This window comes from Lasiodiplodia theobromae, assembly GCF_012971845.1.
Source record: "Lasiodiplodia theobromae strain AM2As chromosome Unknown scaffold_3, whole genome shotgun sequence".
Lineage (NCBI taxonomy): Eukaryota > Fungi > Ascomycota > Dothideomycetes > Botryosphaeriales > Botryosphaeriaceae > Lasiodiplodia > Lasiodiplodia theobromae.
In genome coordinates, this window is record NW_023336519.1 from 976074 (window position 1) to 1000333 (window position 24260).

A 24260-nucleotide genomic window follows, 5' to 3' on the forward strand; every position below is an offset into this window, starting at 1 on the left:
AAACAGGAGCAGAAAAGCATGAAGGGGAATTGCAAACAATTTGCCTACTATTCAATTGCTGTAGGTGAGCAGTACTACTGAAAGACGCTGAGGGTATTCTAGCAAGACCAAGAAGCAAAGAAGAAAAGAAAGGAACCGGACTAAGGACATCATCAGCCACCTTCCAGTCTGTTCGTGTGTGTGTGGAATGAAGCCTAAAGTGAGAAAAGGCGGCAATCATAGAAACGACTCCCTAGGCAGCGCCAATTTCCCCGTCCCGGAAGCTCCATCTCCCAATTTTTAATACACCAAAAAGTAAAAAAAGCAATCGCCATTCTCGTACACCACCGTCTTCCTTTTCATTTCTTCATTCATCCACCAAATTGGATACCTCACGCAACAACTCCCTCCCCGACACCACCAAAAATCATTCCCTTCACCCAACCCCACGCCCAGCGGACGCCCATCCACGCGAACGGCGCCGCAAACGCAACAGACAGCAGTCCCGCGACCCACGGCGGCGTCGGGGTGTCCCAAAACTCGTCGACGATGCCGCCCTTGCCCTGCTCGCGCTCCTCGGCGCGCTGGCGCTGCACCTCCTCCGGCTCGTCGCGGATGCTGAAGACGGTGTCGAACATGGCCTCCAGCCCCGTGTCGACGGCGTTCGGCGGCGGCAGGTTGAGCTTGGGTTCGGCGAACTCCATGTCGATGCGGTGCCTTTGCAGCTGCTGGGGCGTCATGTTGGCGAAGCGCGGGTCCACGTCCGTCTCGGCGATCGAGGTGCCGTCGTCGTAGTAGATCCGGTTGCCCTGTCGCTTGACTGGGCTGGCGTTGGTCGTTGCGCTGGCCGTCGAACCCATGATCTTGGAGAAGAAGTCCTTCTGTTTGGTGAGCGGGGTTTTCCTGAACGTGGGTTGGTTTGGCGGGTTGCGGAGCTTGTGAGCGGGGGCGATGGGCGCAGGGGGGAGGGTTCCGCGGAAAGGAGAAGGCTCGTTTCTGGAAGAGTTCATGAGCTGTTGCAGTTGTTGCGATTGTCGCTGGGCTATGGGGTTGTTTCGAGGCCGGAGGTCGTAGTATGTTGTCTGGGAGGGACGAGTGGGGGTCCATTCCATCGTATCTTCGTCTTCGTCATAAGGGCGTGTCGTGGCTTCGGTAGTGAAAGCTGTGTAGCGCGTCGAGAATGACGGAGTGGGAGAAGGAGGCTCTTCAGGCATCCTGAGGGGCTGTGCAAGGTTGTTGATCGGAAATGGTTTGACGTATGCTGGTGATTGGGTTTGGAAGGCCTGTCTTTGAGCAGAATTGTAGAGAGGATTGGGTTTCTGAGGGCTTTCTTCCAGCGGCTCCTCCACCAAAGGGACTTCCTCCTCTTTCTTCTTGGGAAACAGGGGCGTTCGGTCCACCTTTACAACGACAGAAGAGTAGATAGTCGACTATTCCAGTGTTAGGACTGAATGTGACTCCGAGTTGTCAAGGAACTTACGGCAAAAAGGACGCATGCAATAAAGGCGTGTGCGCCCCTGTAAGCTTGCATGGGAAGTCGAGTGGCGGTAGGATCACGTAAAAGCCAGTAGCTCCCCGCCCTCAGAGCTATTACCAACACCTGCACCAAGAGGTGATCCCTTAGTCCCAGAAGTCTGCCACCGGTCCATCCCTTCATCTTCGCGTGCAATTTGTTGTTCCACCAGAATGTCGCCGCCATGGATACCAGAGAAAACCTCATTTCCCCGGCGAAAGTCGTCAGGCAATCCGACTGAACCATATCGTACTTCCAAGCCTGCTTGGCGCAAACGACTACATTTTGGGCATACTGCGCGTCTCTTCCGGCGCCGAGCCTGCCCTTTATGGCGTATGCGCCCAGAAGACTCCAAAGAAAATGGATGACAATGCTGATCCACCAAAACCAGCCGGCCCAGTATACGAAGATGCTCTGCCACGTAGGGCCTGTCCAGTACCTCTTGTCAGTCTCCCGCCGCGGACGGTCTAACAGGCGCTTCAGGTAGTCCGTCTTAGCAGCATATCCGGCAGCGTTGATGCGCTCGCGCACACGTGGGGCACAGTCGGCGCAGACTTGGGGGTAGCGGCGTTCAAGGTTGCGGCGGTATTCAGGATAGGAGAGCTCGAAGGCCTTATAGTTGGGATCAGAGGGCGGTGGTAGATAGGCTGCCAGAGTCTGGGTGAGAAGATGCTGGTTCTTCAGGCAGGTTGCGCAGAAGAGGCTGTGGTCCGGCGCAGATAGATTTGGAGACGGTGAGCGGGCAGGAACATAGTGGGCGAATCTTGCAGGCTGTGTGGACTCGGCGACCGGGGGATCTGTTATCTCGCCATTCTGCAGTCTTTGTGTCAGCCATGGTTCTTTTCCAAGATGCATGCGCGAGACGGACCTCGTCCAGATAGTTGGTGGCTTCGCACTCCTTGCAGTCAAACTGGCGTATCTGCGGGCTTCGCTTCAGCTCAGACTTTGCGCCGCAGTAGAAGCAAGTCAGGTTGCGGCGGAGTAGCATGGGCATGATGCTGATGTTTGGTGGGAGCTCGAGCTCGGAGGTGATGTGACGAGCAACGCCGGCCGCGCGCCCTCGCCCGCGAGAAATTCGAGGTCCGGCCGCCATCGCCCGTTCCCGTTGCAACGACAACCGCTGCGTGTCGACCCAAGGAGCGCCCGCCTTGTCCGCTTTGTTACGCGCCCGTGAACGGCACAATTGGTCTGGGCCTCCCATTGTGCTCCATTCATCTCCGCGACGCTCTCCCCGTCCACGCGCGTCGCGCTCGAGACCCGGCTTTCACCACTTCATCTCCGCACCACCGCCGCACGCACCATACCAGCTCCACCCCCGGAACCATGCAGAAGGTCATCCAGCGGACGGCAATGGCCAAGCGCCAGGCCGCTCGCAAAGCCCAGAAGGCTACCGAGTTTGACAAGGCCTTTGACAAGAGACAGGCTCGGAAAGAGCTGCAATCGGTCAAGACCCTGGGGAACAAAACCATCGTCGAGGCTCGCAAGCGCCGCCGCGAGGACTGGCTCCTGGGCCCGCTGGCCCCGCGTAGAGACATCGGCGACATGAGGGAGAAGTACGCTACCGTCGACTCGAGGCGGACCCAGCTGCCTGACGTCCACCCAGATCACAGGCTAAAGCTCTCGCCTTTTGCCGAAGGTGACCGTGTTGTCATTCTCAAGGGCCGTGATAAAGGGAAAATTGGCGAAGTTCGCCATGTCGATGAAGACAGCCAGACAGTGCAGGTCAAGGACTTGAACCTGGTATGTTGCCGCAGTTCATTTTCACACTGCACAAGCACTAATGATTTCGTGTACAGGCAGATGTCTTCATTCCCGAGTATATGCGGGAGAACGAGGGCGACAAGAAGCCCACCCGGACTGTCGAGCTCAAGATTCCATTTTCAGACATCCGTCTAGTGTTTGCTCTCCTAGATGAGAAGACCGGCAAGAAGCGGGATGTCGTTCTCAATGAGGTTGTACGGCAGAAGGCGGGCTTCGACGACGACGGCGACCAGGTCTACACTCGTATCGTTCCTGGCACCGATATTACTCTGCCCTACCCCAAGCTTGAAACCCCTCCTCCCCAAGACAAGGCTTCGGACACGCTCCGGATTCTGAGCGAGGAGGAGACCTTTGTTCCCACGTTACTACGTCCGCCTATGCCACCGTCCGTTTTGGATGAGCTGCGTAACAAGTACAGCTACTTCCGTGACAGGCATGATCCTGAGTGGGTCGAGAAGAAGAAGGCGGAGGATGCGGCGGAGAAACAGAAGGAACTATTGGCGAAGAAGATGATCACGCCGCTCAAGGAGTTGCACGCAAGACAGAGGGCGGAGAACAGGGCCAAGGGTAGGCAACCACTGCCCGACGAGGCCCTTGCCAGGATCGGAGAGATGGTTGCTGCGCACAAGGCGGCGAAGAAGGCGGCAACAGTCCACGCATGAGTGTGATGTCTGGTCATGTGAAAAAAAAATGGATGTGCTTCTAGAGTCTCATCGTACAGATCAGAGAAACCTGTGGCATTCCTCGAGTGTACAACATATTTCAAGCAGTGCCTTTGATGCACGTTTTATACCATCGGTGCATATTGAAACATCCCTGCTGTGGAAATAACAGATCAAGTGGACTGAGCTGATCCGCACATGGGTCCGCCAATCACGTAACTGTTCAACCGCACCAACACATACATTGCTAGGCAAGGAATTTATTCTTGTTCAGCTATGTCAACATCCTAATGGTAGCGAGAAGCCAACATTGCAAGAGCTGGAAAGAGACCATTTTGCGGGAGTGGAAGAGTACTATTTTTGACTCCAAAATCGGTGGTACGATCCACCACATGACAATGCCACAAATGATCCAGATCATGCGAACATGCTAAGGAATTTCCAAAGACCAAGCTGACATGTAAGTCAGTTACCGGATTCCGTCGAGGATGGCGAAAACATTTTAGGTGAAACAGAAGAGCAAACGCAGGTCATTGATATCTCTTGATTTCGTTTTTTGGACGCAGCTTTTCGGGCTTGCAAGACGGTTGGAATTTCTGCCTAACCGTTCATTCCAAGCTCACGCCGTGAGAAGCAAGAAAACCCATCCGAATAAATCCACGCCGGTTGTCTTTCGTCGAATGCTTCTCCCCGCCCCACCCAGATCTGCAGTACACAAACGGTCCGTCCCTTCGGTTTTGATGATGATGGTGGCGCACACGCTTATGACCTGGGCTTCTCCTTCTTCTCCTTCCACAGAGCGGAAAGACCGACACCGGAAACCTTGACGACCTTGAAACGGACACCGGGAATATCACCCTTGGCCTTGCCCTTACGACCGAAACCAGCAAGGAGGACCTCGTCGTTCTCGTCAACGAAGTTCAAGCAACCGTCGTTGGGGACTGTTGTGGAAGTAAAATGTCAGCCCGCATTCAGACCATTGCCACCCAGCTCGACAAAGCTGCTGTTCCAGCCCCACTCCATCTCAAGTTCCTGCGAATTGGTTGTGACGTACCGAAAGCGGTGACCTTCTTGCCGTTCTTGATGAGCTGGACACGAACGCACTTGCGAATGGCGGAGTTGGGCTGCTTGGCCTCAACACCGACCTTCTCAAGAACGATGCCCTTGGCGTGGGAGGAGCCACCGAACGGCGACGACTTGTAGGCGGTACCGAGGAGGCGCTTCTTGTAGTGAAGGTCGGCCCAACGTCCCTCACGACGGTGGTTGCGCAGCTTGCGCGCGGCGTTGAGTCCTCTCGGCTTTCCCTTGCCCATGGTTGCTGCGCGGCCGAAAATGTCAGTATAGAGCTTCTTCCGGGAAACGAAACCGGCGTGCGGCAGGGAAAATTGTGTCGCTGGCGTGCAATGGGGTCTGCAGAGGGCGTACGCACCGACTTATGTGGTGAATCGCGGATGGGTGGTGGAGGGTTGGGTGGTGGTCGTCGATGTCGTCGGCAAGAGCAGTGGGTCGGCCAAAATTGAAGTTCGCGGGCGTCCGCAGTTGTGCGATCACGTGCACTCGCTTTCCGGAAAAACTTGCCCGCCGGCACCCGCTTCCCCTTTCAAACCTCCGCCGCTGCCTCGCGCCGCCCAACTTGTAGTTATTCTGCAAAGTCAATCAAACATGACTTTAAGATGAATTGGCTGATCCCGGCTACGCCCTTTCTGCCGCCCTGATCTGTCAACCTCAGTCTGCTTGAAATTTTTAGATCAACCCTGCCATTACCTCCATTACCATCATCCAGCTTTCGAAGCAACGATAAATTGCTCCCGTGAAGATTTGGAAAACATCTTTCGAAGAAGACGAAATCGTCCGATTTTCTCCCGGGAAACCATGACTTCAAAATCGTCTGTCAAGCGGAACTCAAGCCAGGCCAACCGCCTCCCAGCGCCCTCTCTCTTCATCGGCCCGCCCTCGCGCAATGCCTCAGACACCTCCATAATCCCGCCCACCTCGGCAGCTGGCACCGGGAGCAAGACGCCCGGCGCGCGCGGCAATCCCCTGTCACGGCAGCGCTCCCAGCGCACCGAAGCGGCCGCTGACGGCGCCGGCAACGGCGCCACTGCCATGAACCGCAGCAACAGCAGCAGCGGCGCAGCAGGCCCAGGCGTATCCTGGAAAGATGCGCCTCCACCGTTGCAATCCCCGCTCTTGCACCAGGCCAACATCTCGACCATGGACCAGGCCGCTCACCACCATCACCACCAAGGCCAGCACGACCAGCCCAGCACCGACGCCATCTGGGCGGAGATGCAGAACACGCTCGAGGAGGTCGAGCTGAGCGCGACGACGGGCACGCACGTCTTCCGGCCGGGCCACTCGCAGGCGCTAGACGAGCTACGCACCGCGCAGATCGCGCTGGCCCAGGCGTGGGCGCGCTCCGAGGCCGAAGAGGAGGACAGGACGATGACGGAGCAAGACGAGCTGCTGCGGAACAACGGTCTGCACGGAAGCAGGCCGCTCAGCGCCGCCAACGTCCTGCAGATGGACCGCGAGCAGAAGCTGATGGGAGGCAGCGTGGGGCCCGCCGCGGCGGTTGCGGCGGCAATGGGGGCAGGAGGCGCTGCTGGCGTGGCTGGCGGTGCTACTGCTTCTGCTGTTGCTGGCGGTACGCGGCCGAGAAGCGGGACGGAGACGAGCGCGAAGAGTCAGCTGGAGCGGGACACGGAGAATGACATTCAGTTGGCGAGGAAGAGGCGGGAGGCGAACGACCGATACTTTCAGCGGGTGAATGCAGGAGTGCTAGATGTAGTGGCTAAGCTGGAGGAGGTGGCCAAGGCGATGAAGGGCGTGGAGCAGGAAAGCAAAGAAATTTGGGGGGATGCGGAAAGCGTTGATACGGCGAGTGTCGTGAGCAAATGATATCACTGTTCTATGAACGACACTCATTTTGTTTGGTCTTATTGATGGACGAGGCTCGAGCTACCTCTATGAGTTGGAGCTGAAGACCTCGCTAGAAAGTCTGTGACTTTCTCTAGTTTCTCATATCTCAACCCTCTACTCGTCAGAGCTCTCCAAGAAGTCCGACAAGTATCCCACGCTGTCGTGTCGACCTTCGCGACGCCCAAGACGGACTAACAGTTCCCTAACGAAAATTCCCGGCAATTTATCCCTCTCCTCCACCGCGTCCTCGTCGTCCGCATCCGATGACCAGCCCACCTCATACAATTCCAAGAAGAGCTTGCACAACATGCTTTCAAGAGGCAAAGTCCTGAATGCGCGAGACACAAGTTGGTATGCCGGTAGCTTGACTCGATCTCCCCAGACGTAAGCCGAAAAGAAATCGCGGACGATATGGTCGCGGAGACCGGGGACCTCATAGCGAGAAGCGAATATGTAGCCCTCTAGCAGCAGCCAGTCCGGCTGTTTCTGAATCTTGCCCGTGTACATCCAGTCGATGACAAAGGCCTCGAATATGCCCGGCTCCGTATCGGGAAGTGACATCACATTTTCCTGGGTCTCTGTCCACGGACTATCGGGGTCGGTCCCTGCGGAGGATGGGGCTCTGGCGGAGAGGATGCCTCTGTGGAGGTTGAAGGTCGTCTCAGATAAGCCAACTTGCAGGGTGACGATGATTTGCTCCATTTGGCTATTAAAGTTAAACGTAAGCTTTGCCGACAGGGCGATGAGGCGGAGGTGAGCTTACCCGATTGCGGGCCTGCAAGCGCTGGATGTCATCATGTTCGAGGTGAGCGGCAAAGCGCGCCTCAGAGGCGGCCAATTAGGCGGGGTGGCGGTGGTTGCGAACAAAACTGTTGGTTGAGCAAGGTTGGTGTTTGGGTGTTTGGTGGACGAAGCGGGAGGGCATGGAGGATGTTATATAGGCACCCACAGCTGCTACATGCACGTGACACAGTATAGCATGGTGTCCAGCTGGGCTTCCCCTAGGCAACAGGGCTGGAGCTCTGGTTCGACCGTGTTTGTACTGAAACACGAAGGAATTTAGGCACATTTCTCCCGACTCGTGTTTCAAGTACCCATCTAAGAAGAGTGCAATATCTTCGGCAGAGCATGGGAAGCAGCCCACCGCAAAGCGCCGTTATATGCAATCCCTTTATGGCCACACGAAAAATACTATATTCCGCGCTTCATGGGAAGGGAGCTGAGGCACACTTGGGACGCCTGTACAAGTTTTAATTTCACATCTATGTCTGAATACTTGCTTCTACTGACTGCACAAGAATATTATAACGTGGAATTCGTTGGAGATGGCGGACTCAATGTTTATGCACTCCGTTATGCAGTTTAAAGGTGAATCTTGACGTTTCCATGAGCTTCTTGACACGTGACGGTCAAACCAGTCAGGTAAGGTAGACCCTTCCATCTGGCAAACAGCTGTTCACGTGAAGGGGAGACCCTTGTTCAATCACTTCTAAATTTCATCCATATCCTGTCACTCCGCATCTTCAGTTCTGCGACTCATTTTGCGCAAACGCTACGCAAGCTCATCGGCGGGTCGCCTTCCGCGTCCTGCCGCCTACAAGGAGCGCTCTCAACATGACGACACCGTGGGACAATGCCAGGCCCAATCTTGGGTAATTATTTGTACCTGCCACCCGAGAGTAGATTCGCTAACCTTTGTTTCGTAGCAAAATGTCCCATGAGACGTTGGTAACGCTCAAGGTTGGCTCTGAAGCAAAGCGCTTTCTGATCCATAAAGATGTTCTCTCAAAGCAATCCCCGTACTTCCGGGCCGCCCTTGAGGAAGGAAGGTGGAAGGAAAGCCAGGACAACGTCGTGGAACTAGATGAGACCGAACCGAAAATATTCGAAGATTTCTTGGTCGAGTGGCTTTACACTGGCAAGCTCGATGAGGACCTCGCAGAATTGACGCTCATCGAGGGATATATCTTCGCAGACCGCTATGACTTCCCAAGATTGCGGTTTGATGTCATCGCAAGTATCCATGGACATTACACGGAAGAAATGACGGATGACTTGCCGTCTTACGATGCCATAATCTTAGCATTTGAGAGCCTCCCGCCTAGGTGCAAACTCTGCGAATTCCTTGTGGATCTTTACGGCTCTCGGTGGAAACCTTATCATGATTACATCAACAGTAGAGAGCTAGAACTTCGAGAGCAATTGCCGATGGCTTTCCTCATGAGATGGTTGGAGAAACTTGGGAACCGCCCATACATTGGCGATGGAGGACTCGAACATGGTCTTGGTCACTATTCTGAGCAGATGGAAGAGGTGCAATCTCGGGCATCCGAGTAAGGACTGACTTTCTCAGAGCTCGTATTAGGAGATTAGAGGATATGAGGGATTTGGGAAGCAATGAAGACATGGAGGGTAGCAAAACGCTTAAGGTCTGAACAAAAGTGAAGCAAAGTGGCTTGAGCAATTTTCAGGGAGGCGCTCCTGCAGTGTTATCAGGCACTAAGAAAACTCTGCTCTTCCTGTATAAACAATTGAAGTGAACAGGCGGAATGTGCATGTGTTTCAGAAGCAGAAAGTCACATCCAGACGTAAATATATGCATTTGAAGTGAAAAATTATTGGAAAACTTCATTTTTCTGCAAACCACTGTGTCTGCATGAAGATGACCCAAAATTATCCGATAAAAGGCAGCGGAGAATGTTTCTCATCAGTACTAGATGCGCAGCACATAGAACGAGCATCGACCTCTACGATATGTTGCAGAAATGCAAATAGAGGTCACACAAACCCAAGACGACCAGATTCACTTGATTTCGATTTCGATATGCTAATGCTCTATCGTGGTGAAAAGCACTAAGGAAAAGTAAAAAGGAAATCTCTCTTAACTGTTGCAGAGAGCAAGAGATTACAGAACCGCCCCCGAAAACCAAAGCAGAAAATAAAATGGAAAACCCAGCAACAATTCGACGCCGCCCGCTGCAGACGATTCCCTCCGTACGAACTCCTTTCGCTGATGCAAGATGGAAAACCGCAAAACTGTATGGTGGAATCGCAAAGCTGGAATTGCTCAAAGACCGCAAACGCCCCATTGCATTCATCATATTCTCCCACCAAGTAAAGAGCAGCAATGTACGCTTGTTCGAAGATGCAGTCACCTCTTATGTAATCTCACTCACAGAGGAGGGTTGAAAGCGGGAGAATTGATGTCCGTCTCTCAGCTAAGATGGTTTAGCCCTGTTCCAAACCTACGCGAGGCGCTAGCGAACTTGGCTATGCGCATAGATGTGGATATTAGGGCAGTGGCTCTTAGTAGCTCTTTGAACTGGATCAGATGCGGCGCTGCGTTTGTTGAAGGAGGCGGTCAGCCCTCTCAAAGACGTTGCCAGCGAATCGACCCGTCATAGGGGGATCAACAGGCGTGGAAGTCGGTGCATGGCCAGGTGTACTCGGCACCGTGGCCTGTGCCGCTGCACCAAGCGCAGCGCTCAGAGGAGTAGCGGGCACAGGCGTAACGAAACCCATGGAAGATGAGGGAGTAGCGGAGTGATTGTAGTTGGCGTTGGTGGGAATGGACGTGTTGATCGGGCCAGGTATAGAAGATGTGCTAAGGCCATTGAAACTGTGACCCAGGTGACGAGTGTCGGAAGAACGCATCGACAGGGCCGATTGAGGTGGGAACACTGCCGAAGACTCGTTGCGCACAGCAAGGTGGCTCCATGGTGAGGCGGTAATCGCGCCTCCCGCCTCCTTGACAGCCTTCTGGACAGGCTTCATGACTTGCTTGATATCTTCGGGCAATTGTCCCATCTGTCCGAGTCCCTTGACCGCCACGGCCAGGTCACTCCACGCTTTGACCCATGCTGTACAGAGTTCCCAGAATCGCTGCGAGTTGCGGAATTCCGCATCTCTCAATTTGATCGTCTTGAGGACCTCGTTGAGTGACGTTGCCGCTTGGTGAGCTTCTGTGGATCGCTCCAAGACTCGCATCCATCTGGGGTACGCCATGTGGCCACGCTCACCGTCATCCCGCGCGGCGATGCATGCTTGCTCGAATCGTTCGTGGCACACCGGCAGGTTCTGCAGGGTGAAGGAGCAGGCGTGTCTGAGCTTCTGCCAGATGCGTTCGAAGATCTGCTCTTCGTCTGCATCTTCCATGCTTCTCATGGTATTGGTGCGCGACATTGCGACAGAGCCTAGGGTAGCAAAGGACTCGCCCGAGCGGGGGGTAGCTGCCGATGCGATGCTAGTCAGCGTGTTGGTGCGGCCGTTCGGATGCATTGGCGGTGTAAGGCCATAGACCCCATTGGCGGTGCCGTTAGTTTCGAACCCCATCCCTTGTGTTGCCTGTAGCCGCTGATCTGGGTTTGGCATTGTCTGAGTTGGCGTAGTAGACGACCTGGCATAGCGGGAATCCGTCTTGGTGGGCTCTGCGAACTCTACGCCCAGTACCTCGCAAGCATTGCGAGCCTCCACCGCACCCATGTACTGCGCATTGATCTGCGCTCGCCAAGCGCTGCGAACACCGGGATCGTTGACTGCTCTACCCACTTCGTCCTCCGAGTCATGCATCTGAATTTCCAAGTCAATCAGAAGATCCATGCAGGCTTCGCTTTCATCCAGCAGCTTGCTGAACAGGTAATCTGCCTCATCCTCTTGATCTTCTGTCAAAGCGTTGTAGCGGTTGACCAGCTCAGACAGGGCATAGGCGCTTGCTCGTGTTTTCTGAAACTGGGTCATGAGGGCGTGCTGACTTGGCAGGTTGACACGTCGCAACAATCTTTCGGTGGGAGCGAGAAAGTCAAGGGCAGACTCGGCGGATAGGCGGCATGCCTGGACGGCATCATCGTACTCGCCGGACCATGGCTTGTGCTCCACAAGGTCCGACAATGGGCGAATGGAATTGAGTCTGGATCTGGATTGATCGCCGCTTGATGAAGAGCCAGGGAAGCCATTGCCTTGGAATTCAGAAAGAGCTGAGCCGTGGCTGAAACCGCGAGAGTGCGCCGGACCGTTGGGCCGCCCTTCGTTCACCGGCGCAAGATCGGTTGTCGCCTTACGTGTTACCATTCCCATTCGCTTTGAGCGCATACTTCCTGCCCCAGCCCCCTCACTATGGCTGCGATTGCGCTCGTTGCCGTTTGACGTGAGGGGCCCAACAGGAGGGCGGCGCATACTCGCATTCTGCTGTGACTGAACTCGATAATGGGAGCGAGCCGGGATGGGAGGCGCAGGAGTACTGCTGGGAGAGTCGGACTTAGGCTTCGTGTCTCCGAATGCGTCCAAGCTGCTGATGCTAGGCTTGACTGGAAACCGTCCGCCGCCGCCGCCACCACCGCCTCCTTTCGATCGGGTCGGACGAGGTGTTTCCACGTTGCTCTCACTAGACGCAATGTTAACAGATGTAGAACGGCTCGAATGAACATTACTGGCGCGTACCTTGAGTCTCCCTCAGACTCAACTTTGAGGCGTTCGCGTGTAGCAACTTGGCGGAGGTATCTTTTAACCTGAGTTGTGATGAGAGCATCCCGCTCATTGTCGCCCGACGGGGTCGGTGTCCTGTCTTTGATGCTGCATACCTCGGGCGGAGGGAAAACAATGGGATTGCCGTCAAGCTTCAGCATGTGCAGACTGCTGATATCACCAAGGCATACGGGAAGCCGCTCGATCCTGTTCCGCTGAATAGCAAGAACCTTCAGCGACGTGAGGTTCGATATTTCGTCGGGAATCTCCCTGATCTTGTTCTTGCTGACATCGAGAATCTCCAACGTCGGCAATTGTAGAATCTAAACCGAGGCTCAGCAGTGACTCCTCAATATGGCCCTTCAGTCCACGTACCGCCGGAGGGAACTCGCGCAGAGCATTGTAGCGAACATTCAAGTATCGTAAGCGGGCGCATTCTGACATGCGGAGGGGCAGGGTGCTGAACGAATTATGCGAAAGCGCGAGCCTGCGACACAGCGTTAGCCTCACGAGCTCTGCAGCGCGGGGGTGCGACAGCGATCCAGGGCGCAGAGAGAGAAGCTCGAGATGACGGCATGAGCGCAGCAGAGCGGCCTTGAGTCGCAAGCGGGGCCACATGCAATGCGAGCAGCATAAGCTCTGGCGCCAGTCATCGGCTTCTCCCCCGGCAGGCTCCTGGCGCGACAGCTGAAGCGGTGCTCAGGGCGGCGACGCACCTCTCGATATCGGCCTTGATAATGTCGATAACCTCCTCGGGCAAGCGGCGGATGCCATGGTGGCCCAGATCAATGGTGATGCCAGGCTGGGCGAGGTCCTTGACGACGTCGGGCTCGGTGCGGCGGGTGGTGTCCTCGCGAACCTGCTCGATGGTCTTGCGGACGAGCGCGACCACCTCGTCGTCCGAGAGAGGAGGGCGATCTTCGCTCATCGTGGTGGCATGTTCGGAGCCTGCGAGCGTAGTCAAGGCATTCTCCGAGGGGCATGACGGGGAAGCATGGCGGGAGCGGATGAGGTGTGCTGCAGGTACCGGGCTAGGCGGGAGGCCGGTCGGCGATCCGTTACTGGCGGCAAGGGGCCGAGGGGAAGCCCCGGATGCACAAAGCAGAACGCTCCACGACACACCACCTGCCGAGATCCAATGGGCGTCGTTGGGCCGGGAAACAACTCACCTGCGCCGCCCACTTCCTTGTACGCCGCCCGGAAGATCTCGACGAGAGTCAGCTGTGCCCGATCGCCTGATTGCCCGGCGCGGTCCGCCATCTGCTCGCTTCTGTGCTCGTGCTCGTACTTCTTCAAGCTTCGGTTGTCGAGTGCGTGTACCGGTGGCATGGTGAACGACGTAATTGGGCCGCAGAGGGTGTGGTTCCTGGCGTGTCTGACGGATGACGAGCGCCTTAGCTTACCGAGCCGCTGCGCCGGTGGCTGCTCGTGGATGCTCGCCGAGTGAGTGGTGGATACCGGACAGGCAAGAAGCACATGTATCAGCGCGAAACTCCATCGCCCACAATCGACAGCCACGTCACACACGTGATTTCACAGGCCTGACCCGTCTGCTGTCATTCCGCCATACTTCCCGTCATCACCAGGTCTCCTCACCCTCCACCTTGGCTTCCACAAAGTACGCTGAGGTTCCATGCCCGCCAGCAACATCCCACATATTGCAGTGCAGCTTCTTCCCGCTCATCAACCCGTCTACTTTGCTCCAGTTATCTCTGCTCTTATCTCGCAGCCGTCCACGCCTACGTCCGCCATTCTACCGCACATAAAGACCCTCTCAGTGCTCCATCATGAGCCGCCTGTATAGCTACATTTTCGGCAACCGCCAGCAGCAGGAAATGGAGTCGAGGCTCCAGCTAATGGAGAAGAAGTTGGAGGAGGCCGAGATCATGGGCAGATATCGTGATGCCAAGCTTATCGCCCTTTTAGACCGAATCGAGAACCTTGAGGCCGAGTTCAGGAGGCACAAGACCGCTTCTCTCCAGCAAACAACGGCTCTGGAAGAGCAGCTTGTCCATGCACGCCAGGCACGTTCCAACTCGATCGTCCAGCCTCTGCAGCCAATCACAGACACCGCCGAACTCAAGCCAGCAATAGCCTTTGCTGATGTATTTCTCGTCGATTTTCAGACAGCACAACCACTCGCCGCGCTCAAGCTTACCGATTGCATCTCCCCAGCAAGGCTTGGGCAGGGCTCGAACATCTCGGCGGCGTGTCTCGAAGAGCCCTTCTTGAAGAACAAGCTGAAGGCTATCCTCGAAGCCTATGGCCAGCCAGCTCCGCCTGATGCCTCGCTCTATCGTTGCGACACGATGTGCCGCATCCACGATTCGGAAGAACTCGGAATAAGCGCAACAGACATGTATATGAGCAATGAGAAGGGTCAGATGGCCTATTGCCTGTGCGGCGGCATTTTTCCACGAGGTATGGTGTTGTCAGCCTCTAGCCATCTCAGCTAACTCCCCTTCAGGACCTACCGCTGCTCTGCGTGCCCTTCTAGGCACTCTCAAAGTCCGCCTCCCGGAGAAGACGGGGTGATGGTCTTTTGACTAAAGGTGCGACGAAAAGAAACGGATTGCGTGCGGTCTTCGGATGAATATAAAGAACAAGATGCGACGTGAAGAATAAAAATTACCTGATACCTGCGGATACCGCGAACGGCCGCTCGTCATTTCTAACACTCGATACCCCTTCCGCCCACTGTACTTTTGCTAGATGAAGATTTAGAGCAGCGATTAGGCAACACCAATGGTTTGATTTTATTTCTGCTTTGAGAGAGGTAGAGAGAGAGGGGGCTGAATGTAAAAGAAAAGAAAGTGCCACTGAAAGTAGTCACAGGGGGACTGAAACGGAAATGCACTCGTCAAGATAGAACGTGTTCCTCGGTTTCGAGATTTAACGGCATAAAGGGAGGTATCGCAGCCGACGACCAGCATGAAGAATAGTAAGGCCCCAGGCGTAGCTATGCCTCAGCTCTTTCTCAGAAAAATAACACATATGGGTAAGCTGGAGCTATTATCCGGACAATAGCTGAAGCTACCCATGACATGAGCGAAAAACAAATACACGCTAGCCATCGGCTGCGAGAGGGGGCTGTAGAGCCGTTAATGACGCAGGACAAGTGAAGCAGGAGCATTGACGGAGAGCTAATGAAAATTGGTGTGGGGTTTCCACACGTTCTCGACCTACTGCTTTCCCCACCTGTTTCGGAGTTGCGCCCTGACTCCACACACTTACCGTTGCATCACACGTTGGCAATTTGACCATGGTGGAACGCTAGACGGCGCAATTTCGCGTCTGTTGTTCATTTTATAATTGCGAATGCTGATCGTTCGGAATGTACGCGAACGCAGACGGATCCGTAGGTAGAGCGACATTGACTCGAGGTTCTGGATTGGACTTGTGCAAGTGAGGTACAATGCACACAGTGGACTCGTAGCCGAGGACTGGCCTTGGTTCTTATGAAGATGATGTTGGCTTGGCACGTGTACAGTCATGTTGCGCTATCTACAAGAGGAAGAAGTAAGATCGCATCCAGGTACCTACCGCCTTCGGTTGATTCGGATCGCTCCACTCGACAACATCCCCACCAAACACCACCACCTCGCTTGACATCACCGAACGCACGCCATGGCAGCCCATCCCCCGCAGCTCGAGCTCGCTGAATACGATGACGCCGGAAATATCACCGCGACCTACATCGAGACTGGTCCACGCATTGATGTGATCGTAAGCAAGGCAGCGAGCTCACCGCAACAACATCACGATCTAGTTTCACGCCGAGCTAACTGTTCTTCGATAGCTACCCGAGGAGCGCAAAACACTTTTGCACCAGGCTCTGGACGTGTTCCTGCCCGCCGGCTACCCTCAAAGCGTGACCGAGGACTACATGCCGTGCGTCCTTCCGTCTCAACACTTGTCCCGTTGCGCAACGATTTCCCCATCAAGTAATCATTCCGCTATTGGCATGCTCACGTTCGTTTCTGCCCGAACAGGTATCAAATCTACGTTCGTATCCCGTTCCATTTGTTTGCGTCACTTCCTTCGATGATGCCTTACGATTCGGTCCGCAATCTGCTGAAGGGACGTCATTCACGCACAGGACTCTCTTCAAGCCTTTTCTAGCTCCATTGCCGGCCTTCTCTCTTCTCGGGCCGTTCTTGAAGGTAGATCACCAGGACAGCACCGATGTCCCTTCCCCACACATGCGCCTTCGGCGATCATGATCGCGATCACGGCCAGCCAGACCGCGGCGATCCGCGCGTTGAGTAGCCTCACTCTTCCATCCACACCGTTATCATCGCCTCACCTTGGCGTGATTGCGCAGCCCCACCCCGCATCCCTTCCGCCGCGTCCCGAACCACGTGCTCAGTAACTAACGCTGCAGCTTCGCAGGCGTCGGAGTCGGGGACGCCAGCGCCTCGCCTACCGCGGCTCTGCTCCTGTCGGTCCTACAAGAGTCGACGGGTCGCGTTGCTACAATCCTCTTCGCGGCAAAGCTTGGAACCAGCCTGGAGCCGGAGTGCAAGGCGTGGAGATTGGCAGCTGACTTTTTCAACGATGCTGCTATGCTGTTGGATTGCGTGTCACCAGCCTTGCCACGCCTCCCGCGCGTCCTGGTTCTCAGTTTCAGCAGCATCCTTCGCGCTCTATGCGGCGTTGCTGCGGGGTCTAGCAAAGCGAGCCTGAGTGCTCACTTTGCGCGCATGCAGAACCTTGGAGAATTAAATGCGGTGAGTTGTCTTTCCTTTTACTCATGCTAGCGTCCAGAAGTTCCAAAAACGGACTCGTGCGGAGGATACCAGATCCTGCAGCTGGGATCGGCAGTTCTGTTATCAATCCATAGTACTGAAACGCATCCGGGGAACGTTTACGAAAGAGCTAGTCCGGCACTTGTTAGGTCCCGCCTGGATCCGTTTCAAATTTTATTCCGTCCCTTGCCGAACTTTAACTGACTCACTGACGGTCTGCGTTGTCTAGAAAGATTCCTCGCAGGAGACGATTATCTCCCTCTTGGGAATGCTTGTAAGTGCTGCCCGATCCGTCAAGCCAACGTACATTGCAGCCCTTCGGCCGCGAATGATGGGTGGCCAGTGTTGGGCCCGGGTAGACGGCTCGTGTCTCTACCGCTCACTTCCTTGAAGGCGGTTGACTAGCATAGCATCTCGCTTGCTGTTGCACCTTCAGAATCGCGTGCGATTCCTCCATACCCAAACCCTGCAGGTCAGCTGAGCGGATATGGAAACACGGGGCTTCGAGAAGCGCAAGTGCTGACTCTTAGTTACTCATAAGGCTGGGAGTGTTGTCGTGTCATGGGTCTCATCCCCGCTGGCGACATGGGTGGCAATGCTGCTGCTGCTGACAACTCACCTGGGGACCAACTATGCCGCCGTCCGAGCGGTCAGCATGCGGTCGCTGAACCGGCAGCGTGCCAACATCGTCATGACACACCTTCTCGCGTACGACAAAATACTCTCACCGCAGCAGGTTTCGCAAAGGGAGCGGATCTTCGAGCTTCGGGACGGAGCGCTGCGCTGGGCGGACGATCAAGTCATCGGCCGTTGCAGAATTGGGGTTCGTCTGGCCGAACTCGTGGCAAGGCTCCCAGGCGCAGAGGCTGGGGCCCCAGCTGCAGCGCGGAAAACCGGGGCGGTTGTGCGCGACGCCGGTGCCTCAGCCAAGACGATGTCGCTGTCGACACTGCTTAAGGTTTTCGAGCACGAGTCGTACCTGCTCTGGTTCGACTCCGCCAGGTCCGAAGCGCTCATCGTACTCAAGCAGAGTTGCGAGCCAGCTGCTCAGCTTCAGGCCTGGACGCAGGCGCTGCTGCTCGCCTCCCGCCATGGAGCAGCAGCCGGGGGGCGCCGGGGAGCGGCGGCGACTCAGACGTTGGGGCCACAGTCAGCCACGTCCCAGCAGGGCCTGAGACAGGCTGCAGAACAACACGGCCGCGTCAACGAGGTTGAGACGGAGCTGCGGCTGACGCTAGAGCAAACGCGCCAGATGTTTGGCGGCGGCAGCGGCAGCGCGAAAAAGCGGCTGGAAGCGGCGGGCTGGGACCTGAGCATTGCAGCTCTGGAGACCCACCCGGGCACACGCGCTGGCGTGCGGGCATCTCTGTGGCCGGAAGAAAAGTGAATGTGACTGCGTGTAGCAGCGCTCGGCTCGCTACAGGAGCGAAGCCTCATGCCGGATAGGGCAGTAGGCATGTAATTAAACGTTTGCTATGGCTGGGCCCGGGCCGGTGGAGATGGACGCAGGCGAGGGCCGGTCAGAGCCAGACATCATGGAGTCGCGGTTCTTTCAAGCAGGGACTCACCGCATCGGCGGAGCAACGGGGGCGCAGAACATGGCTGCTCAGGCACCACGAGGCTCCGCGTCTGGGGCCGCTTGCGGCTGCGACTGGGGCGGGCCAAAAATTGCGCAGGCCGGTGCTTGGAGACGTCACGGTGGAGGCTCTCGCTCGCTTCTCGGGTGGATGTCCGTCCGCGGTGGCATAGCAACGGCCATAATATTAGCAAAGCGTGGCAGGCGGCGCATCAGCAGCCAGGCGTTCGGCCGGCAAGCAGCCGTCATACGATAGTGTCATGATCTGCCCTGGCGTGCAGCTGGGCTGCAGGGCGCCCGAAGCGGAAGGCTTCTAGAAGGCCGGCGGAAAACGGGTGGCAGAGGGCGCGGTGGTGAGGTGCAGCGTCACCACTCGCGCTCTGGGCCGGGCGGCTTGGCCAAGGCTCCACACCCCCCGGCGCTGCTGCTGCTGCGCTTGGCCGGCTGCTCTTGGGCGTCTTGGTTACGAGCCGCAACAAGGGGACGAGTGGAGCCGCGCCCCTTCTCCTTTCCCTCACGGCGAGGTCAGGCCCGTTGGCGCCAGTGCAGCGTTGGAGAGGCCCGGCCGTGTGGCTCGTGGCAAAGGCAACAAAGGACGCGGTGGCCGGGCGGGCGCAGTGGCCCGCGCGCAGGAGAGGAGTCAGCGCCGGCCGTCCTATCACCGGCGATGGCATCATCTGGACAAAGAAGAGGCAGTCGCAGGCGCGCACCGTGCTGGCCGTGCGCGGCTGTTTGCGGTCGCTGTCGCACGCTGCGCGAGGGCGCTGGGGGGCGCGATGATCGGCGCTGGCTGTGAGATGCGCATGGAGCTGCCGCCTGCACCCATGAGCAGAGCGTGGTGCTTGCAGAGCCACGAGCGCCCGGCAGACGCGCGTGCTGCTCTGGCCCTGGTGGCGATGCCGTATTGCGCAGCGCTAGCCCGCCGCGCTGCTGCCGTCCCACAGCCTCCTGCCTGCTTCGGGCGCGCTTCGACGCGGCCTTCTCTGGCTTCTTTGTGCTCGATCAGCGGGGGCGTGCTGCATGCGCGCAGGGATACCATTGGCCGACGCCCGCCTAGTGCCTTTTCTCGAAGGGCGCCTGTCGGCTCTTAGGGCGGACGCTGATGCCACTCCGCTTCACTATCCAGATCATACCTCTCCGCGCTCCGTGTGCATCTGAGATTGCTGCCCGGTCCCTTCCAGCACCGCCCGTCTCTCCACGCCTGTCTCGCGCGCTGCTACTAAACCTCCGCCCCGGCACCGCTCGCCGCGTCCCTTGTCCTCCGCTTCCCAAGCAAGTGCACCAGACCGCCCGCGTGCCAGACGCATTGCTCCTTGCGCATCACTGCTGCCCTCTCCACTCCTCCCGCCTCCGTCAGCGGCCCACCCCCCCTGCCACTCCCTCTCCAGCGACCCCCAACCGCTGCCGCTCGTTTCAGGCCGAGTCTTGCGACAGCGCTACCAGCACCGTCGACACGCCTGAGGCGACGCTACCACCGCCCTCTAGCCGACCGCGCTGCGCTACCAGCGCCATTAGTCACCTCGCTCAATTCCACCTCTCGCCTTCTCCGCCTACTACCTACTCATCAACTCCGTGTCGCCTGCCTCTTGTGCCCCCGTTCCAGAAGCCCCCGCGCGACGCACCCGAGCACAAACACCGAGCATCCACCCGCCAGGCCTGACTGACCTCCGCTCGTGTGCGACGCCGCCGCCTCTCACCAACGACCGTCCATGTGTCCGGCGCACAGTCGACCATCGCAATAACAGCACCACCCCGCCCAGCAGCGAGCCCTGCCGTCTCTCAAGCTGGCGTCCAGACTCCGGCCCGTGCGGTCCGCCCAACTCTGCGTCTGTCCCGGCACCGGCTCTTCCCTCGAATCCCCGGGCACTTCGTGCAGCCCGGATCCGACGTGTAAAGAGCCGTGGTGGAATGTGATGCACCGCAAATCGGTCCCGCCTACTCTCCGTCTCAAGACCCCTTCTTTTACCGCGCCCTCGACCCGCTCCTCCACCCGATCCTCCTCGCCATCCGAAGACGAAAAAGACGTGAAGGGAGGATTCAAGATGTCAGCTCATGAGTATGTATCAACCACAACAACCGCCTCACGGCCCCTCTCCGTCGCAATACCAAGGGGATATGCTCAAGGTCCCTACTGTCCCAGGCGCCCGAACCTCTCCGAAATCCTTGCCAACACCGCCTCGCCACCATGGACCTTGAGCGCCTTCATGGCCTATCTCTCGCAGAACCACTGCTTGGAGACTCTTGAGTTCACGATGGATGCCTCCCGCTACAGGAAGCATTACAACAAGATGGTGGGCCAGAAGCCCGATTCGCCCGTCTCGCCAGACAGCGAAGAGTGCAACTACGTCAAGATGCTCTGGCAACGCCTGCTGGATGCCTACATCGCGCCGAACGGACCCAGGGAAGTCAACCTGCCGTCGGACGTGCGGGACAGCCTCCTGGCTCTGTCCAACCCTTATTCCCCCCCTCACCCCTCGACATTAGACACCGCTGTCGCTAAAATCTACGAGCTGATGGAGGAGTCCGTCCTGGTTCCCTTCCTGAACAGCCTCTCCCCCCAGAGCGCTGCCGGCTACAACACAAGCGAGGAAAACCTGTCACACTCGCACACGCGGTCCTACGACGAACGTGCACTCCGTCGTGAGGTCACCCAGTCCAGCACTGAGGGCCCTTCGAGGCACCGCGCGTCGGCTCCTTCATCCCTGACCACCAGCTTCACCAATGTCACCCGCAACTTCGGCGCCGCGGCGCACGCCCGTTTCGCCAGCTCCTCGCACCACCGTCACCCGCACTCCGTGGCCTCCTCCGCCGCCGCATCGCCATCAGATCGCGATGGTCTCACGGATGACTCGGGTAGCGCTAGCAGCCCTAGCGCCCTCGGCGATCCTATGACTCCACCAACGACGCCACCCATGAGCGACTACGGATATCCGCCGAGCGCTAATGGCACCCCGAGCCCGAGGAACAGCCGACATGAGCGTGAGGGCAGCGGGTGGAAGAGGATGAGCAGCAAGCTGGGTTGGAAAAAGAGGAGCAGTGGCCAGATTAGGGAAGAGCACGCGCAGCACCAGCAGATGGAGGGAGGAATGTTCTGAGGAATTAGGCCGAAGGGGGCGGCGGCCTGCCGTTCGCATCCCTCACGGTCTTCCTTCCAGACCCTTTCTTTTCGTGGGCCCTCATCACACGATGGAGTCGGACCCTCATCGGCTTCGTTAATCTCCCCGGGGACCAGGGTCCTGTGCCCCACGGCTCAAAGTCTATTATTTGGGCCCAGTAGCCCCCCGCAGCGCATTCCGGATAAGACCGGCAGCGCCGGGGCGACTCACTCGCCATCACTCACATTTACGACATGACTCAGGCATCTCAACCTCTCGTCACCTTGAACAATTCTTCACCGGCACTGCCGCTCCCGTCGAGGGCATTGGGATGGGCCTAGACGGCCGCCCACGTCCACACCACCCGTAACGACCTTCAAATTGCGAAACACGACCAGCATCATTAGCATTTGCACCGGCGTTAGAAAGCGGTATCTTGGCCATGACAACATTCGATCATTAAAGGTGCCATGGATTCAAGACGCCGGATCAATGGGTCTCGGTTCATCAGCATCATCGCCATCGCATCACGATCATCACTTATCGTCGTCATCATTGTCATCACAGCGCATTTCCTCTCATCATGGTCTTTTATGGTCGTCCGAGCCCCATCGAGGATGGGCCTGGCACACAGAAGCGTCCTTTCCTTTGCTTGTTCATTTCTGCACCGCGACACGACCTTGTGAAGATGAACGGTAACACGTCCTCTTCATTCATTGCACTGGCGTTGGAATCCAAAACAAGTCATGGCTCGACATGACTGCAACGGGTTATTTTCCGCTCTTGGGGTGTCAAATTCTCTCTCATGACTTATGGATACTCTTACTTGTTATTGTTATTTCATTATACGGCCGAGGGCGTAATGGTAGGGGCGGCAGCCTCATCAGCTTGCAGTTTGATTTTCTTGTTACCCAACTGAGTGGAGGAAAGGTGTGGGAAGCGAGGAGATGAGGCTGAGGGTGTGAAAGCCTAACCTTTTTTCTTCTTCGTGCTCCTATTGCCGCTACCTGTACGAAACGAAAGTACTCCGGAATTTTTTTTTCCTTATGTCGTCTTCATGCATAGATAGAGCTTCCTTCTGTCCTACTTTTCCACACTGAGAGCGAGCACGGCTGGATGAGCTGGGGTAACACCGACTTCGTGGCGCTTGTTCGTCTCTTGGTATCCGGGGGGGAAAGGAGCTCTCTGATTACTAGACAAATTTCTGAAATGGGATTGGTTCGCCGAACCAGTCAGCTTTCTCACTGCATACCACCTGCCTTTTTCCGACGCTTCAGCTATGAGACCATAATTTTGATTTCTCAGCCAATCACAATGCTGCTACCTACGTGGCTACCCACCATTGTCTTGACGCGGCGTTTGCCAAGGACGCTTCCCGTATTCTAGGTCCTCAGCTTGCCTTTGATCTGACTGTCGTGCGAGGCAGGTGAGAAGAGCACACGTACACGCTCTCTTTCGCGTATCTCCGAACGATACAGAGACAAAAAGAGAAAGAGGGTCAGCAAGATGCCAAGGAGTGCTAGTAGCTAAGCATGATTACTATGTAGTCGTCTCTTGGCCACCACACCCCGCATTTCTAACATGCGCCTATCCTTTTGCGAAATAGGCGGGGTACGCACGACAAAGACGACGGAATGGCTTAGAAATGTGCTGGAGATCGCAGAGAAGCGGCGACACTGCTTGGGATTCATGATTACTTGGTGTCGCGTAATGCTTGCTAAGGAGCTTGATCCTGCTAGCAGCAGATTGGCGAGAGGATTCTGAGATACGGCCCTTCTTTTCCACAGGGCTGAAGGCGAAACAGAAATAGACGCGACTTAGGGTTGTCGCGGTAGCCGGAAACGGCACGCATGGGCATGACGCGAAGGCTTCGCGGCCGCCTTTTTTTGGATTGATGCGCCGTCCTAAACATTCCGGTCCCCGGGACGGACAACGTTGCGCGCTCCCTTCCTTTTTCGTGCCAAGTAGCCATCCTTCAGTGGTTCTCGGGAACTATGCACATCCACGACGGTCCGATCGGCAGCGCCACATATCTCACTCCTTCTCCCCGAGTCATCCGGGCCGTGTTCGCCGGAAAAGCCGAGGACGGCCCTCGGTGGTCGGTGGCTTGAGCATTATTTTCCTTCACCTCGTCCGCCTCTGCGCCCCGCGTAGTAGCGCGCGTGTACGTGGCGCAACGGAAGAGAGGACGAAATTGCGCAACCAGCGAATGGCGCGCGACATCTTCGGTAAACGCTGAAAAATTCACCAACACCAAGCCCGTCTCGGATCGGACGTCGCCGCCAATCGTCGCCCGTTCTCGAACAAATGAAGTTTTTCCCTCCCCCTTTTTTTAGAACAACCGGGCGCCTCGTACCTCGCCAATGCAATTGCATGGTGCACGGTGGGCGCCGATGGCCGACGGGGCGACAATGGCGAAAACGGCGACCATAACGTCACTTTTCTCGGCAACGCCAGTGGTGTGGTGAACGTTTCTTTTTCTCTGCCATTGATGACTGGCTGTGTGGTTCTACAAAAACGGCCCGAACCACGGGAAAAGACACG

The 24260-nt window shown here is 56.7% G+C and overlaps 10 protein-coding genes across 10 annotated transcripts; 6 read left to right on the forward strand and 4 right to left on the reverse strand.

The window, feature by feature from the left end:
• Positions 1–371: 371 nt before the first annotated feature.
• Positions 372–2486, reverse strand: LTHEOB_1257 (uncharacterized protein; the record flags this gene model as incomplete). Its single annotated transcript, XM_035509451.1, has 3 exons — positions 372–1409; positions 1460–2305; positions 2361–2486. The coding sequence occupies 3 exons, from the start codon at positions 2484–2486 to the stop codon at positions 372–374; spliced, it is 2010 nt and encodes a 669-aa protein (XP_035367604.1).
• A 329-nt stretch (positions 2487–2815) lies between these two features.
• LTHEOB_1258 (KOW domain-containing protein) lies at positions 2816–3915 on the forward strand (the record flags this gene model as incomplete). Its single annotated transcript, XM_035509462.1, has 2 exons — positions 2816–3232; positions 3289–3915. 2 exons carry the CDS (start codon positions 2816–2818, stop codon positions 3913–3915), a joined length of 1044 nt encoding a protein of 347 aa, XP_035367605.1.
• A 762-nt stretch (positions 3916–4677) lies between these two features.
• Positions 4678–5228, reverse strand: LTHEOB_1259 (40s ribosomal protein s23; the record flags this gene model as incomplete). The annotated part of the gene is made up of 2 exons (XM_035509473.1): positions 4678–4856; positions 4970–5228. 2 exons carry the CDS (start codon positions 5226–5228, stop codon positions 4678–4680), a joined length of 438 nt encoding a protein of 145 aa, XP_035367606.1.
• Positions 5229–5787: 559 nt separating this feature from the next.
• LTHEOB_1260 (uncharacterized protein) lies at positions 5788–6816 on the forward strand (the record flags this gene model as incomplete). Its single annotated transcript, XM_035509485.1, has 1 exon — positions 5788–6816. One exon carries the CDS (start codon positions 5788–5790, stop codon positions 6814–6816), a length of 1029 nt encoding a protein of 342 aa, XP_035367607.1.
• Positions 6817–6951: 135 nt separating this feature from the next.
• LTHEOB_1261 (Btb poz domain containing protein) lies at positions 6952–7635 on the reverse strand (the record flags this gene model as incomplete). Its single annotated transcript, XM_035509496.1, has 2 exons — positions 6952–7543; positions 7601–7635. 2 exons carry the CDS (start codon positions 7633–7635, stop codon positions 6952–6954), a joined length of 627 nt encoding a protein of 208 aa, XP_035367608.1.
• Positions 7636–8451: 816 nt separating this feature from the next.
• LTHEOB_1262 (Btb poz domain containing protein) lies at positions 8452–9174 on the forward strand (the record flags this gene model as incomplete). The annotated part of the gene is made up of 2 exons (XM_035509507.1): positions 8452–8489; positions 8544–9174. 2 exons carry the CDS (start codon positions 8452–8454, stop codon positions 9172–9174), a joined length of 669 nt encoding a protein of 222 aa, XP_035367609.1.
• Positions 9175–10164: 990 nt separating this feature from the next.
• LTHEOB_1263 (Ram signaling pathway protein) lies at positions 10165–13626 on the reverse strand (the record flags this gene model as incomplete). The annotated part of the gene is made up of 5 exons (XM_035509518.1): positions 10165–12217; positions 12274–12620; positions 12673–12784; positions 13014–13245; positions 13467–13626. The coding sequence occupies 5 exons, from the start codon at positions 13624–13626 to the stop codon at positions 10165–10167; spliced, it is 2904 nt and encodes a 967-aa protein (XP_035367610.1).
• A 458-nt stretch (positions 13627–14084) lies between these two features.
• On the forward strand, positions 14085–14832 carry LTHEOB_1264 (uncharacterized protein; the record flags this gene model as incomplete). Its single annotated transcript, XM_035509529.1, has 2 exons — positions 14085–14718; positions 14765–14832. 2 exons carry the CDS (start codon positions 14085–14087, stop codon positions 14830–14832), a joined length of 702 nt encoding a protein of 233 aa, XP_035367611.1.
• Positions 14833–15924: 1092 nt separating this feature from the next.
• On the forward strand, positions 15925–18432 carry LTHEOB_1265 (uncharacterized protein; the record flags this gene model as incomplete). The annotated part of the gene is made up of 5 exons (XM_035509540.1): positions 15925–16023; positions 16097–16188; positions 16682–17027; positions 17275–17319; positions 17587–18432. The coding sequence occupies 5 exons, from the start codon at positions 15925–15927 to the stop codon at positions 18430–18432; spliced, it is 1428 nt and encodes a 475-aa protein (XP_035367612.1).
• Positions 18433–20825: 2393 nt separating this feature from the next.
• On the forward strand, positions 20826–21716 carry LTHEOB_1266 (G protein signaling regulator protein; the record flags this gene model as incomplete). Its single annotated transcript, XM_035509551.1, has 1 exon — positions 20826–21716. The coding sequence occupies one exon, from the start codon at positions 20826–20828 to the stop codon at positions 21714–21716; it is 891 nt and encodes a 296-aa protein (XP_035367613.1).
• Positions 21717–24260: the final 2544 nt, after the last annotated feature.